Raw genomic sequence first — 17,645 nt, 5'->3', positions numbered from 1 at the left:
TCTCCTGTTTTCATGTCACCTTTATCATCTCTAACTCCTTTTACAGCACTCTTTCCTCCATTCCTAAGCTTCTTCAACAACTGCCACAATATTTTGCCACCTTCTTGATATTTATTTTCTATATTCTTGCCAAAGTCCTCCCATGACTTTTGTTTAGCTAGTTTTACACACTGTTTAGCTTTCTTACATTTGTCTCTGTATTCTGTTAGAGTAAAAGCTGACTTATTTGCCAGGAACTTTTGATATGCTTTCTTCTTTTCCTTCACTGCCTTTTTAATTTCCTGTGTCCACCAGGGAGTTCTGATTTTTTTATCCTTGCTCACAACCACACCACATGCCTCTCTGGCAGAATCAATCAATGTTTTCTTCAGAGTTTGCCACTGAATCTCCAAGGTTTGATTCCTGTTTTCAAACTCTTTCATTTTCTTTTCAATAATCTTTCTGTATTTTAGTCTACAGTTCACATCTGAGAGCTGCCCAACTTTTATTTGATTTAAAACTTTCTTGCATGTTATTCTTTTCAATATGCAATTCAATTTTATCCTGCTCAAGACTAAATAGTGATCACTTCCAATTTCAAATCCTCTGTACACTCTGGTGTCCTGCACCAGGGAGAAAACATCACTATCAACAATAACATAGTCAATGAGACTTTTCTTATTCCTAGCCTCTTCTCTCCATGTGAATTTGTGCACATTTTTATGTTGGAACATGGTGTTAGTAATAACCAGTCCATGTCCTAAGCAGAAATCCAACAGATATTTGCCATTATTATTAGCTTTGCTCTTTTTCTCCAAATTTTCCCAAAATATTTTTATTTGTCTCACAATCATTTCCTACTCTGCTATTTAGATCCCCAACAAGGACCTACTTTTCCTTTTTCATTGTGTCAGTTGCTTTTTCTAAAGCGTCAAAAAATTCCTCCACTTCTACCTTAGTAGAACCTTCTGTGGGATCATAGGCACAAATAAGTCTCATTGTCCAGTTCCCCATTCTCATATTTGCCCACATTACTCTACTTGAGACTGACTGCCATTCAAGAAGATTAGCCTTATATTTTCTGTTGAATACTATGGCTACTCCTTCTTTTCCTTGATTGTCATTTCCTGAATATAACATTTTGTATTTATTGCTCAGAAAGATCTCACCAGTTTTGGTCTTTTTTGTTTCAGTCACCCCTATTATGTCAATGTGGTACTTATCTAATTCCTCAGCTAGCTCCATTTCTTTGACATTCAGGCTTCTTACGTTGATAGTACCGATCTTTAACTCTGGTGATGTTGAGTTGGGGTTTGTTTTCAGATTTGTTCCAGTAGCTGACTTTTCGCTGTTCGCCCTGGTTCCCTGGCGAAAACAGTGGGGGCCTTGTTTAACCGGGCGATGCCCCCCAGCCGGCATGAAATTTTGTCATGTTGTACATTGTCATGTCATTTTTTATTTTGGTTTAACCAATAAGAATGCAATTTGGTCGGCTAAATCCCAAATTGCCAGCCCATCCTCGTTCGTTCAGTATCAAAGTAGATACCCAACAGGGTGCACCACGAGAAGGTGAGGATTGGACATTAGGTCAGAAGCCCTGGTTGGTTCTCTGCATTCCTTTAAAGGCTATGTGGAGGTCTCCTCTCAGTTATACAGCTTTGATCCTTAAGCACCCCTCCCTGTATATATATATATATTTATTTATGGAAAATAGAGTAGACTAATAACTTGACAAAATTGTATGGACTAGAAGAGGAAAGTAGTTGTTCATCTGAAGAAAATGACAGCAGTTATGATCTGGATTTAACTCTGCTTCTTGCTTCTTATACTGATTCTGTGACAAGTGAAAACTGATGTAAAAAATGAGTCTATGCATACAGAATATGAATCAAAGTGAAGTAATTAAAAAAAAATAGTAGTAGTCAAATCATTGTGGAAACTGAGAGAACCTCACAATGAATAGGCAAATAAAGTACTTCTCAAAAATAAATGAAGTACGAGACAAACACTATCCAAAAAATTCTGAGATCTAAGAGATATTGCATTGTAGTTCAATTTCATAAGCAACAAATGCACCTAACTTACCCTCAACACTTTCTCAGCCAATGGCTACCCCCTCCCCAAAAAAAAAAATCCAAAAAATATTGAAACCAGTAAACCACAATTCCCCCCCCCCCTTCACAACATGGATTACTCTAAATCCATCACCATTCCCTACATCCGAGGCTACTCGGAAAAAATTACCAAAATCTTAAAAATACATGAAGATCTCTTGTCTCAGACCATATAGAAAATTGGCATCCCTTATCTGTTCCACGAAAGACCAACAACTTCCCCTATACCTATCTGTAAGCTCTCCTACTTTGGCCAAACAGGCTGGACAGCGAATATCAGAATTTGAGAACACAAGGACTACTACATCCGTTTTCACTACTATAGCCACTCTGGTCTTGCAGACCATGCTCTGGATACACACTACAGAATATGGTGGAAGAAAGCCACAACAATACACCATAGCAAGTTCAAATTTGAAAGACTTTTCATGAAATCATCCGCAGCCCTAAGAAACATGCCAAACCTCAAAAAATTTGGTTGCATGAGAGTGCCCAAAATTTGGGAGGCATACATCAGGAGACCTTCAGCCCAATGGCCAAGAATATCTACGTAGCCTGCCAGGGGGCACCATCAGGACTTTTAGGAGAAACAGTAGCTTCCTCACTTTGTCCTCATTTACTGTGTGTAGTGCCTGCATGCATGTGTCTTTATTTTAAGTTCCTTTGAAGATGGCAACGTGACATTGTCGAAATATTGGAAATATATATTGAAGTTTAATTTAATTTATATAATTTATATTCTAGTGTACATAGTGAATTTCTTAAGTTAATTAATAATCACATAACCTACCATTATACAAAACAGAAACTGGAAGGCATTTGAATGATGCGCGTTTTTTTTTTTTTTTTTAAATAAAAGCAACTAAAGCATCGGTGTATACAAAGCTTTTCTTAATGTGATGTTAGAGATTAATAACTGATAATAACTGACCTGTTCATATTATTCATTGCAGAAGAATGATGGGGTAACATAAAATCCTAAGTAAATAAATGATAAAGAATGGTGTATAGAAACAGAATCAATTTCATATATTGAAAGCCAGCAAGCAGAATTCTTGAATATACATCATTAGTGGCAAAACATTAACTGATTTCTTTCATGATTATAAAAAATAAATATACCAATCTGGTAATGCATTTATGAATATTCAATATATGCATTTATGAATATTCAAAATTCAAGATAAAAGGAAAATCAACATGAATATTCAATGAAAATTCAATATTCAATGAATATTCAATAATGAATACAATGAATGTGGGAGGGAGTTTCTAATGAATGCAACGTTAGTCTCTCCCACAAAAAAAAAAATAACTATGATGAAAGAAAAAATAAACTGACAAAGATAAAGATGAATTAAAAAAAAAAACTTTACCATAGCAAAAGGCAATAAATAATTATAAATCAAAAGTGAAATCTGTTTAAGTTTGCAGCATGAAAAATGCAATTGCAAAAAGAAGAGGGCCTTTTTTTGAGGGGGGATGAAGCACCTAGCAATAGAGGTGCTATAGGTGTTCTCCCTCGATGAGTCTTTTTCAATTTTCACATGTACATTATTCAAAGAAGGGAAGTGACACTCCCATGGACCCCTAGCTGGATCTATCCTCTCCTTCTTCTACTTTGAGGAAGATCCACTTTAATCTTTCCTATAAGGCCTTATCAGCCAACTCTTCTTACTTTATGACCCTTATGCTATTAGAGTACTCGAGGGCCATGGGGTCTTTTCATTTCTGGCCTTACAACTATGCCCTCTTTATAAACCTTACTATATTTCTTCTATAATCTACTCTTTCCCCTTCAATATACCCTATTCCTCCCATTGGTTTAAATTCGGAAGAAGGCTAGTTCAGAAGCCTTAAGGCAGCAGCCCTACCACTGAACTATTCCATCGTCAGGTTAGTCCCCTGACGTGGAGAACATGATCCTACTTGTAAGCTGACAGAAAAAGATATTCGGATTGAATCTATGGGAAACGACCCTCTAATGGAAAAGGGAAAACGAAAATGGAAACAACAAAATATAATACACATAGCAAACTAGAATGTAAGAGGAATAGCATATAAAGAAATAGAATTAGACCAGTTACTAAATGAAAGAAATTTTAAAATAGGTAATCACTGAAACAAAAAAGAAATTAAAAGGAACTATGAGAACTGAAAATTTTAATGTGATATACAGTGGATCAGAGACCAAAGAGCACAAGCAGGAGTCATGATTTGGATTTATAACTCCCTTTCAAAACAGTTAAAACATTATAAATTATGGAATGAAAGAATAATAGAAGCTAGAATAAAAATAGATAGAGGCTATTTAACAATAATTGGTTTATATGCCCCAGAAGAAGGAAGAGAACAGGATAATATTGATTTTTATAATCAGCTACAAAACATATATAATAAAAGAAATAAAAATGACTACATAATTTTAGCAGGAGACTTAAATGCAAGAATTGGAAACACGAAAATTAATAATAATATAGGAATACATGGAGAACACACTCTAAACAGAAATGGTAAAAAATTCATTGACTTTGTAGTTTATAATAACCTAAAAATAATGAATTCCTTCTATAAACATAAAGACATACATAAATATACTTGGGCAGCAAGAGGATGGAAATCAATATTAGATTACTTCATATTAAATGAAAAGACATCAAAATTTTCACTAGATGTTAGAGTTCACAGAGGATATGAAATAAGCAGTGACCACTTGCTTTTTAAAATAAAATTAAGATTACCACCTAAATGGCTACAAGTAACAAGAACAGAAAGAAAAATTGAAACATTTGCTTATAAAACTAGACTATTGAATGACACAAATGTACAATGGCTATATGAACAAAGAATTAACCAATATCTAGGTAAAATAAAACAAAATGAAGAAATAGAAATAGAATGGCTTAATATAAAAACGATACTAAATGCAGCAGCAAATAAAAGCTTAGGAAAGACCAAAAAATTCAATAAAAGAAAAAAGCTGAAGATCTGGGATGATACAATCAAAGAAATAATTAAAAAGAAAAAAGAAGCCTATCACAAATGGTTAAGCAGTAAAAGATTAGAAGATGAAATAGAATATAAAAGAATAAGATCCATAGCTAAAAGAGAAGTCAGAAAAAGACATAGAGAATCATGGAATAAATTTGTTTCTAATTTAGAAAATGATTTTAAAGAAAACAAAATTAAACACTGAATTAAAATTAGAAGAATTTCTAAATTACTACACAGAACTGTGGATAGACAAATATTTTAAAAAAGACAACTGGCAAACAATTAACGAAAATGAAAAGGAAATAACTGAAGAAGAATTAGAAATCAGCCTGAAAGAAACAAGAAACGGAAAATCACCTGGAGAAGATAAGCTAGGTTCAGAACTATATAAATACGCAGGAACAAGATTCCAAAAAAGACTTATTATTTTTAAATAAAATTTACTCAACTGGTATCCCCCAATAGAATGGAAAAAAGCAATTGTGATTCCTATCTTTAAGAAAGGTAATAGAGATGACCCTAAAAACTATAGAGGTATCAGTATACTAAATTCCTGTTACAAAATATATAGCAGAATCTTAAATAACAAACTAATGAAATATTCCGAAAACTTTATTCTATAGGTACAGAATGTATTTAGAAAAGGACGATCATGTATAGACCCAGCCTTTTGCCTAAAATTAATAGTAGAGAAAAGAAGAGAATATAATTTGGAAACACATATTGCATTTATTGACTTTGAAAAAGCATTTGATAAAGTTAAAAGAAACATATTATTTAACATATTAAAAGAAAGACAAATACCAAATAATATCCTAAAAGCTATCACAAGTATATATGAAAATAATCAAATACAAATAAGATTAAATCACGAGCTATCATATACAAGAGATAAACCAAGGGGTCTGACAGGGATGTCCCCTCTCAGCAACTCTTTTTAATATCTACTTAAATGAAATAATAAAATGGAGTAAAAATTTACACCAAGGAATTAAACTTTCACCTACAGTTAATTTAAACACTCTCCTCTTTGCAGATGACCGAATAATAATTACAAATTCTGAAGATAACTTACAGAAAGCTATTTTAAATCTAAATGAGATATCCAAAGATTATGGTATGATAATATCAACAGAAAAATCAAAAACTATGGCCTTTAAAGGACAAGATCCAGCAAGAACAAAAATAGTAAGAGATAACAAGATCTTAGAACAGGTGAATTCATTTAACTACCTAGGATGTATGATCACACATGAAAATGAAAAAGATATAAACGTAAAAATTGCAAAATATTTAAAAATAACAGGTGTAATTAACTCTATATTTAAACCAGACCCAGTTCAAAAACAAACCAGGCTAAAAGTATACAATACATTAGCCTTACCGGTCTTAATGTATGGAAGTGAAATCTGGACGATAAAACAAAAAGACAAAGATTAACAACAGCAGAAATGAAGTTTATGAGAAAAACTGCAAAGTATACCCTATTTGATCACAAAAGAAACGAAGATATTATGAAAGAATTAAACCAAGAACCAGTAATAGAAAAAATTTAAAAAAATATAAACATAAATGGATGGAACACGTTCAAAGAATGAAAACAGAAAGATTACCAAAAGAAGCCTTAAAGTACAAGCCATTAGGAAAAAGAAAACCAGGACGTCCTCTTAAACGATTCAACGATGACTTCTAAGGCCGGAACAGGCCATGCTAGGCCTAAATCCTTGATACGTATGATGATGATGATGATGATTCAAAGATATACTGTATCTATTATTTGCTTCAGATATTTATCTGAATTGAATATGTATGCTGTTGCAAAACTGAAAATTTAAGCAAATAACTCATGAATATTTAATACATGGTCACACATTGAATGAAAGCAATAATATACATTCAGTAATTGAGGAAGCATTAAAGATATCTCTGAAATCTAGGCCAACTTATAAATTTGCCAATATGTGTCCTTAATAAGGTTTACCAAGAAAACAGGTGTGGAAAGGACCTCTGCAACCCTAATGCTATTTTTTTGCAGTGGCTTTACTCCAAAATCCTGATGTATTTGTGTCTTATAATACATCTCATGCTGCATCAGTTGTCACACAGAATAATCAGAGCCACATTCAGGGATTAGGCATCAGGTCCTGTTTGAGAAATATATTACAGTCTTTTGGTGGCATCTTTAATTTATATTACATTCTCCAACACAAGTCAGTGTTACTGTGAACAAGGAATACAGTTCATTATTGGTGAAAAAAGGAATTCTATAGTTCACCTGTAGGTGTAACAGCATCTATAGATAGATACACTTGATATTGTCTGTAAAGAGACGGAAAGGTATAAAATTGACATCCCAGGAATTACAGAAACGAGATGGAATGGAGAAGATCAATTCCCATTAATTTCGGGATACTTTGTATTAGACTTAAGGCTCATCCTACCAATGTGTCAATCATGGTAATTTATGCACCCCAATAGTTCAGGTACAAACAAGTTTGTACCTGAACTATATTCAGGACTTGGGCAACACGTATATAGAAGCTTATGACTTCACATCACTTGCCTTGCATAGCATTATACATACCCATAAGGATATATGCGTTGCAGTATTGGATACTAAGGCGAGTAATGTGAAGTAATAAGCTTTTTATATATGAGTTGCCCCAGTCCTGAAAATAGTTCAGGCACAAACTTGTTTGCTTAACCTTGGATAAAGGATTAAACCAAGTATATAATTTCTTGGTATCTTTAATTTATAGTATAATCAAATGGCAATACTTCCAACAACTATCTCTAATCCAGATTATTTTAATAATAAGGTGTGAAACCTTTTGGCAACTCATATATAAAATTATGACTTCTGCATTACTTCAACCTTAGTATCACCTCTGGGTCTGGATCCCACTGATAAGACCTCGATAAAGGTCAAAACCAGTCTGGGTAATTATCCTTCCCATACAGGTATGTATAATGCTATGCATTATACATACCTGTATGGAAAGGGTCCTTATGGATATGTATAAAACAATGCATAGCATTATACATACCCATAGGGATTATGGGATACTAAGGCAAGTGATGTGAAGTCATAAGCTTCTAGATATGAGTTGCCCCAGTCCTGAAAATAGTTCAGGCACAGACTTGTTTGCTTATACTTGGATAAAGGATTAAACCAAATATATAATTTCTCGGTATCAAGATAAGACTTTTGAGATTTTATAGTAGATGTAGAACTAATGTTCTTGCAGTTTTTTTTCAAGTGAATGTTCTCTTTGTCTGGAGTATAAGAGAAGACAGTGACAGGAAACTTGGTAAAGACCTAGGACAAAAAAAAAAAGGAGATTGTTTATCATTGGTATGAGGTAATATAAAGGAGAGCAATTCACTTGAAAAGAGCTGCAAGAACATTAGTCCTTGCAGCACCCCCAGGGAAAAAATTAAATTTTGTTTGTGTTTATAAATAATAACAATGCTTACGACATTATATTAATGCAATACAACATGTTGACGGTTACAGCTTATGTTTTCACATTGATTGAATAGTTAATAATTGGAATTGTTCGATTAACGCTTTAGCAAATGCACTGCGATCTAATGCAGTGTCGGAATTATCACATTCAGCCAATTGCAGCTAGACTCACCGATATTCGTTTACACTTGTGATTGCACGTTACAAATGATTTCGACGATGCTCGTTTGAGCAAGATAAATTGTATGCATGACCACATTTTTCGGTGAGATACGAAACTTTTATTATTGGTGTTTGTTCATGGTGAGGGTGAAATATTTTTAATAAAGTAATTTTTTAATATCTAAATTTATTTATTAATAAATTGGTTACTGAATAAGAAAAAAATAATTTTTTTTTTTCTAATTTTGTATATGCAGCACCCCCACTTAAAATTTTCACCGGCCACCACTGTATAAAAGTTTGGTCTAATGTACCATGCAGTCAATATGGACCAGAAGATTCTGTTGCACAGAAATCTTCTGGTGCATATTGATAGCACCTACTTTCTTTATTGATAAAAAAAAAAGTAGGTGCTAAGCTACTTTTTTTTTTTTTTTGGATTGTTGAAATTAGTTCTGAAGTTCCAACAATGTGTGTGTAAAATCACGCATAAAAAAAATAGAAATATTTTTTCTATGTCGATTTTACATGGGCAATTAAATCACATATTATACTTCTTTCTTTTTATATTATACTTGTAAGTAAAAGCATGTATAACTCAATGTACTGAGATAATTGTCGTAACTAAATGTTAAAATATTTGAATAAGATCCACTAGATTTGTAACTAAAATTAAGCTCAGACAGGATTAGGCTAGGAGACCTAAGGCTAGCAACAGTTGCAAAGGTCACCGGATTATGAGTTTTCCCACCAAAACTCAGCGATAGCATGGGTGACGGGGAAAACCCTCCAGTAAATCTGGGGGACTTTAGAGAAGAAGGGCCAAGGTTGGGAGAATGATATAAAAGACAGAGATTGAGTGGCGCGGGGCGGGGGGGGGGGGCTCATTTCGAAGTTTGTTCCTGTTCCAGGCCTTTCCAAGGATGGGGGGGGGGGGGAGTCACGTTCCTGCGAGCAGCAATTCCGACGAAGATGGGAAGTTCGCTAGTATCAGAGATGGCCTTTTCAAGAAATCCCACTGTGAGATTCCTCAATGATCTGTGTGTGTGCGCTGAATGATCACAGCCGTATCCTAGTGCCTGATCGAAAGTTAGCTGGAAAGAAGCAGAACGTGCCCGCAAGCCTTTAGGAACTATGACTGTGTAATGAACTGGAAAGATTGTAAATAGAATGTTTCATGTAATATCCTAGATTGTGAAGTTCAAACAAAAAATGTTGGATCTGTTATCTAGTGGCATAGAAGATGTTAAAAAGAATCGGAAAGTCGTATTTTTGTTTGAGTGTGAATAGTAGAATACAGAGATCTACAGATTTGCCTATGATATGTAATGCTAAGAGTGAATGTAGTTTAAGTTTCTCCTTTTATTTTATTGTTTACAACGTGAGAGAAGTTTAAGTGTGTTAAGTATCATCCAAGCGTCTGATAAGTTATGTGTAATTATGATTTCTTTGTCTTAAAGCTTAAGCGAAATGCTTAATTGACTTTGTGGAAATGACAAGTATTGTCTCCAGTGTACTCCTGTTGTCTTAGTTAGAACCAGACACATGATATGTGTTGTTTGAATGTTGTATTTAATTTGTCTTAGTAAGAATAAACATGTTGTTTATGTTAATAGCTTGCCTGATCTTGTTTAGCCAATGCACTTCTCATAAAAATACCGAACCTTTGTGACCTAAGACTATTAATAGTCACTACTGATTGATTAATTAATAGGAGTTGCTTGAGATAGAGTAAAATTACGAGTTATTTTTGTGCTTAGCTGAATATTTCTCTTGGGAAGGAACAACAATTCTTTTACACAATCCTTAATGGCAGTCGATAAAAAAAAAATAAATTTTTAAGGAACAATACAAGTGAAATACGGCAAAGTAGATTAAGGACATGGCTCTAGCCAGAGGCTTTTCCTAAGTCTACAATTCAAGCACGTGCAAGGGCATATTTACAGCCTTGAGAGAGGGGGGGGGGGTAAAACTAAGTTAAGGACTAAAGGATTAAGATTAATTGTGAATTTTATGTGTGAATTAGAAATTGAAGTCTATAGAAAGTTTGAACTAGCTCAAGCAATTATGATACAAAAATAAATGAGAAAAATATTACAATGGTGCAGTAGGCATTCGTTAAATGAATATATAAAATAAGAAATATAATAAATATTAAATTAAATTAATTTATAATTAAATAAAATTAAATTAATAAAAGAAGAAATATAATAAATATTACAGTGTGATTGGGACACGAATTTGGAGTTTGTTAGAAACTGGCTTGTATATCTCAGCCATATGCTGGATTTCAGATAAAGCCATTCCACTGCATAATTCTCTGTATATGAGTAGTTCAAGTTCAGTAACTTAGTGCCTAACTTTCTTTCTGATTTCCCAAACTCCCTGCATTGTCTTCTACTTTATTTGATTAAGAAGAGGGTACAAGAACTCTCTTTGATAGATCATGCTTTGGAATAAGTTGCTATACACTTTTATTCCTAAATTTGATTGTGTACAAAAATGTTTTCCTCTAAAGTCTCTACAAAATGAAATTCAGCATCAGGTGCTATGCAGCTCGGTATTCCTGTGCAATCCATAATTATTTTGATTGACTCAAAATAATTATGGATTAATAGCTCCCTTTTCTTAGTTTAATATTGGCCACATGCAAGCACCCATTATGAATACCACACAAAGCAAAAAACAATGCCCAACGACCAGAAAGTGTGTTGGGTCTTGCCCGCAAAACACAGTTGAACACTGACAGAACCAATATTGATATGAACTGCTGCTGTTGCTGACTAGTCATCACCAACAACAAAAAAAAGGTCTTATGTGTGTTTCTGTTCTCACTAGTTAAATGCTTGCTGTGCAGATATATGTGTATCAGCACATAAACTGCTTACCAGTTTGAGCTGGCCTTCTTGTGTCGACTGTGCCTCCCTTTAATAAAACAGCTCCTGAACTTCAAATAGCTCATCGACAATCTTAATCAGTGCCTTATTATTAACAAGATTTTATCCTGCAAAATCAAATAGTTACAAACCAAGCCCAAACAGTTTAACAGTCAATGCTTCTACACAGACATATCTTCTGCCAATAACTCGAACACATTCCACAGTCTTGTTGTATCAATAGGTCAAAACTCCACTGTGATGAAAATAAGATACTCAACACTGCCTTCTCAAATTTCATACAGAAATTGAGCACCTTGTAAGAGTGACGTGTGACACACCAACAAGCATGTATTTAATAACGATGGTGAATAATGGGTCCAAAGCCCCCCCTCCCCCCCACACACATACAAATAGTATGTATGAGCCCAGCCTGAGCATATCTTCTCTCAGGTCAGTTATAATAATTAGAAGAAAAACATCAAAGTGAAGATGATGGTTGGATCATTGACTATAAAAAAAAAAAAAAAAAGTTGTGTTGTCGTTATGTGCCATTCAGTTTTTGACTCTTGGTGATCTTGTGAACAAAGCCGCTCCATCGCACTTGGTCTCTTGTCTTTGTCTTTTCTTTCAGCAATTGTAAGTTAAATTGGTAAGTTCCTTTATATTGTCCATCCAACTCTTTTTCAGTCTTCCTCTCTTTCTCATGCCCTCTTTTTTTCTCTGGCATAACTGCCTTTTCCGATGATTCATCTGCTCGCATAATATGTCAGTACATTAACTTCTGTTTAGCAATCATTCCTCAGTTGAGCATTCTGTCTTTATATATATTATTGGAAACCTGTGACCCATTCAGTCAACAACAAACACAGAATCTTTATTTATATCTACTTCACAAATATACGTGGTCTCAGTTCCAATATCAAAAGTGTTCACTTCCATCTCCAGTCTGCAAAACCCACCCACTTTTCCTGGCACAAACTCAGATTTCAACCCTCTCAAGCATTACATATCTCATCTTTCTCAGCTATATACTCTTTGATCCAGAGATGGTATCTGTGCATTTCTTCACTCTAATACTATTCTGGAGAACATCCAAACCTAGAATTGCTTGACTTGGACCTCCTTTGGCTGAAAATTCTCTCTCTCTCTGCTCCACACAGTCAAATTTATTTATCACTCTCCCAATGCCATTCTGAGATCTTTTACTTTCTCTCCTTGAATGTTGATTTTCTCCACTCCAACTTTCTCAAGTTGTCTTCCTTGGAGATTTGAATGTTCACATCACTAACTGGCTTTCCTCCTGCAATTACACACACACACACACCAAGCAGGTATAGATGCTGAGATATTTATATCACTAATGAACTTACATGAATTATTCACATGCCTACAAGATAAATTTAAGCACTCCACTAACATCCTGGATCTCTTCATCACTAGTGGCCTTTCGAAGTACATTATGAGTGTTGTCTGTCCTCAGGGCATTTCAGACCATGATCTGGTGTTTATCTCTTCTTCCATGGAACGATGCTTACACAGCTATTCTCAACCAGGAATTAACTAAAAGGTATTTACATCAAATGTAAACAAGGTTCTCCTTTCCCAGTTGTCTGCTCATCCACAGTACTAGTGTACTACGTTGAATAACTACCCTCTCGTGTGTGGAGATGATCAACATTTAAAAAAAAAAAAAAAAATACATCAGTCGTGTATCCTCTATATAAAGTAATCCCCAAAGTCACGCCCACCTCAGCACAAAGTCAACATGTCACAGAATCTTATGGTTGAAGATTCATTGTAAAGGAGAGTGGTGAATCATTACCACATTGCCCTAAATGAAGCAGAATTATGATGTTTCCGTACCGAAAATTGGATCCTTATTAATTGTAAACAATATTTTTTGAAATGTTAAAGATACCAAGAAATTTTATACTTGGTTTTAATCCTTTTCCGAAGTAAGCAAAACAAAGTTTTGCACGCAAAATATATTCACGTCTGAGCTACTTGTATATAGAGGCTAGTGACTTCATTAGCCTCTATCACACTTGCCTTAGCTCAAAATACAAGTAGCTCAGAAGTGAATATATTTCACATGCAAAACTTTGTTTTGCTTACTTGGGAAAAGGATTAAAACCAAGTATAAAATTTCTTGGTATCTTTAACATATTTTACACCCAAGGTAAAAAGCTTTCTACATCTTTCTGTCTTTGAGAGATTTTTATTAAGAAGGTCAAGCACCTTTTGTCTACTTGTATATGAGATATATATAGACCTGCATTACTTCAACCTTGGTATCTCTCCTGGGTCTGGCTTCCACTGAAGAGACCTCAATAAAGTTCAAAACCGGACTGGGTAGTCGCCCTTCCCATTATTTATTGCATTATACACGCCTGAAAGGGAAGGGGGTGCTTTGCATTATGTGATACATATTAAGGCAAGTGATATGAAGTCATTAGTCTCTATATACAAGTAGCTCAGACGTGAATATATTTCACACGCAAAACTTTGTTTTGCTTACTTGGGAAAAAAATTAAAACCAAATATAAAATTTCTTGGTATCTTTAATGTATTTTACACCCAAGGTAAAAAAACTTTCTATATTTTTTACATTTTTTTAAATTAAAAAATGTAATTAAAATTTTTTTAAATTACATATTTGTATCAAAATTATATCAGGTGTACTACACCAATCTAGCACTTGTATCTCTTTTGAAATACACTGTTGCAATTCCTTCCCATTGATATTCCCACAGAAATATAGCTACAAGAAAATGATAACAATTTAAAATTGTTATAATTTTCTTGTAGCTATATTTCTGTTTTTCTGTCACAAGTGCCTCAAACTCATTTAAGAAAATTTAGACTGCAAATTAGGAAAGAATTTTCCATCTTATATAACAATAGAGCATGCATACATATTATTATTATTATTATTACATCACACCTCCAGGGAGTCCAAAGACTCATCGAGGGAGGACATCTACTCCACCAACCTTCATCACCTAACACCAACGGCATCTACCGCCGACTACCTCCACTTTCACAGACAATCACAAACATCCATGCCCATGGTGGAATTCGAACCTGCAGCCTTTTGGCTGGAGAGTGGATACGCTAACCACTCTACCAACCAGACCGACAATATACTTTATATACATATACTTTAGCTTTTAATATATATATTATTTAATCCATTAATTGCAGTTTCTAGTGATAATTTTTTATGGATTATTAGAAGAGATTATTTGAATTTTTTGTTGGATTTAAAAAAAGCATACAATTTAAAAAATCTTAGACATGTCAATATTCTGTAATTTTAAACAAAAATAAAAATGACTTCCTTTTTTTTTTTATTATTATTTTTTTAATAGCCGGAGTGTAAGGTAAATGATGACATGAGATTCACAGCTCATAATCAGTATGTGCACAAGATGTTGTATAGGTAAGCATGTTATGAAATAGTATTTCTTTATTTTTAATATTGTGTAAAACTCTTTCTTAAATATATCTCATACAGATTTGTTTCCTCCTGATGTTATGATTAAAAAAAATGGTGCTTTGTGCTTTAGTTAGATAAAGTTTATATTCTTTCATTATAATTACCTCTTAATTGTCCATATAACTGGTGGCATCAGACTAATCACTTAACCAACATCCATTAAATCTGTTGTGTAATTATATTTGCCACTTTGTACTTATACTTTATATGCCTTAAAATTGTATCAGTCAATATAAATATGGTTTGAACATGAAGAGCATCTGTTCTGATCTGAAACATACTACCACGTCTGGGGTAGCCAACATGTCAAGATCTGCAGTCTGGGATGTCGATGAGAAATATGCTATGAGGACACATGCTACTTCATTCGGTGCAGCCGATGCCTCAAGAGTTGCATGAATCTTGATGAGAAATGTGCTACGAGGACTCTCAACATACTTCAGCTTAACATTAGCAGCACTTAAAAAAAGATAAGAGCTTAAGAACGTTTTATACAAAAATAACATCCACATTGCATGCTTACAAGAAACAAAACTAAATCAAAATCTGAAGCTTCAAATCAAAGGCTATTCTACATTAAGGAAAGACACACCCAATCGTTCTGGCGAAGGTCTAACTATACTCTTACAGACCAAACACATTAAATATAAAGAAATCGTATCAACTACAAACAGCAATATAAATAGTAACACGGAGGGGGCTCAAGCATCAAGATATTTCTAACAAAATGCATTATTATAATAGTCAATGCATATCACCCAGATAACACAGATATAAATGCAGAACTTCTTAAGCAACTAAGTCAAACAATCTCAAATACAAAGATCCTTTTAGGAGATCTAAATGTCAAAAGCCCAACATGGGGCTCCCCACAACTAGATCGGAAAGGAGCACAAATAAAAGACATAATTGATGATCAAAACCTTGAGATCATAAACAACAAGCAAAATACATATCTCTCAAAAACAACAGGCACAGAATCAGCATTAGACATTACAGCAGTATATTATGAAACTGCGAGTCTTACTCAGTGGAAAATACTAAAGAATGCCATCAGTGATCATAGACCTATTATCGCAACCATTAATTCGCAATTAGACCAAAAACCACAGAAAAAGAGATCCTGGAACTTCAGAAAAGCAAATTGGCTAAATACATACAACCATTAGAAACATATTGCACTGGCATACCCACTAGTAAAGACTTGATCAGCAACTACTAGAATTAACTAACAACATACAGTGAGCTGCAAAAAATTCAATTCCCAGAGGACTCGAGAAAAGCAATTGGGCTCCATTTTAGAAAGATCATAATATCAATGCTATTATCACCGAAAGAGATATTATCAACGAAAAGGTTAAAACAAAATAATACAGAAGACAACAGAAAGAAGTTAATAGAACTAATTCAAAACATAAAAGATGAAATTTCAAACTGCAAACAAGAAAAGTGGGAAAAACTCTGAAATAGACTAGATCCAAGAAAAGACTCACAACACTGGAATATCATTAGATTATTAAATAACACAACACTTCCGGATATTGATGACTCTTCAAACACAGTCTCCTCAAAAATTAATACAGCAGCAACAAACAAACAGATGGCAAATATACTAGCGAAACATTAAAGTAAGTAAACTGCAATACAACGAAGCAGACAGAAAGTGCAGGAAAATTGCTAAACATCTGCTAATGCAATTCAGAACCTATCCTTCTGAAGACATCTTTACTCAGGACCTCACAATGACAGAGTTAGAAACAGCAATTAGTCAAATTGACCATGACAAATCACCCAGAATTGAACTTATTTTTGGACATATGATTAAAAACATGGGGAAAAAATAGCCAAAAACTGCCTTCTGAAGATATTTAACACTTCCTGGAATACAGGTAAACTACCAAAAATCTGGAAAACATCAGTCATTATACTCTTACTAAAACCTAACAAAAACTCTAGCGACTGTAAAAGCTACAGACCAATAGCCTTGACTAACACTCTCTGTAAACTAAACGAAACAATAATACATACCAGACTTATGAATTGGCACTTAGAAAATAATGATTACAACTTCTACCAAATTGCATACAGGTCTCAACACAGTACAGAAGATCAATTATTTTATGTTAGACAAATTATAGACTTTACAACCGTGTTATAAATACAGGGTGTTCGGGATAAATTTGACAGTTTCGTAAGGAAAAAGAAAATCTTCTTTGTATCTATTAAATTTAATGAATTGACAAAAAAACATTACAGGCAGAGTTAATTACAATACTATCAACAAGATTTACTCAAAATAACCACCATTAGCATCGATCACAGCTTCAATTCTGCTTCGGAACCTCGAACAAGCTGATGCTACAGTCTCCCTGGGAAGGGCCGCAAAAACTGTTTTAATTTTATCCATTAACTGGGCTTTTGTATTACTGGAAGTGCGATTGGTGTCTTTTTCAACTGCGCCCCATACAAAATAATCCATGGGGTTAAGGTCTGGGGAGTTTGGAGGCCAAACATTTGGACTGGTGAAGTCGTAGAAATTTTCAGACAAC

General features: G+C 34.0%; 1 protein-coding gene across 3 annotated transcripts in view; it reads left to right on the top strand.

Annotated features, from left to right (window-relative positions):
* Jarid2 (Jumonji, AT rich interactive domain 2) overlaps positions 1–17,645 on the top strand; it is a 557,336-nt gene that overhangs the window by 219,773 nt on the left and 319,918 nt on the right. For all 3 annotated transcript variants that reach the window (XR_016549859.1, XM_090408748.1, XM_090408747.1), the window contains exon 8: positions 14,969–15,039. Coding sequence is in view for 2 of the 3 variants with exons in the window: in XM_090408748.1 (XP_090264874.1) it covers positions 14,969–15,039 (71 nt within the window). In the remaining variant the exon portion in view is untranslated. The remainder of the gene's footprint in view (positions 1–14,968; positions 15,040–17,645) is intronic.

This window comes from Typopeltis vanoorti, chromosome 18 (genome assembly GCF_054136105.1).
Source record: "Typopeltis vanoorti isolate ZY-2024b chromosome 18, IOZ_Tvanoo_1.0, whole genome shotgun sequence".
Lineage (NCBI taxonomy): Eukaryota > Metazoa > Arthropoda > Arachnida > Uropygi > Thelyphonidae > Typopeltis > Typopeltis vanoorti.
This window is presented reverse-complemented; position numbering and strand designations above follow the sequence as displayed.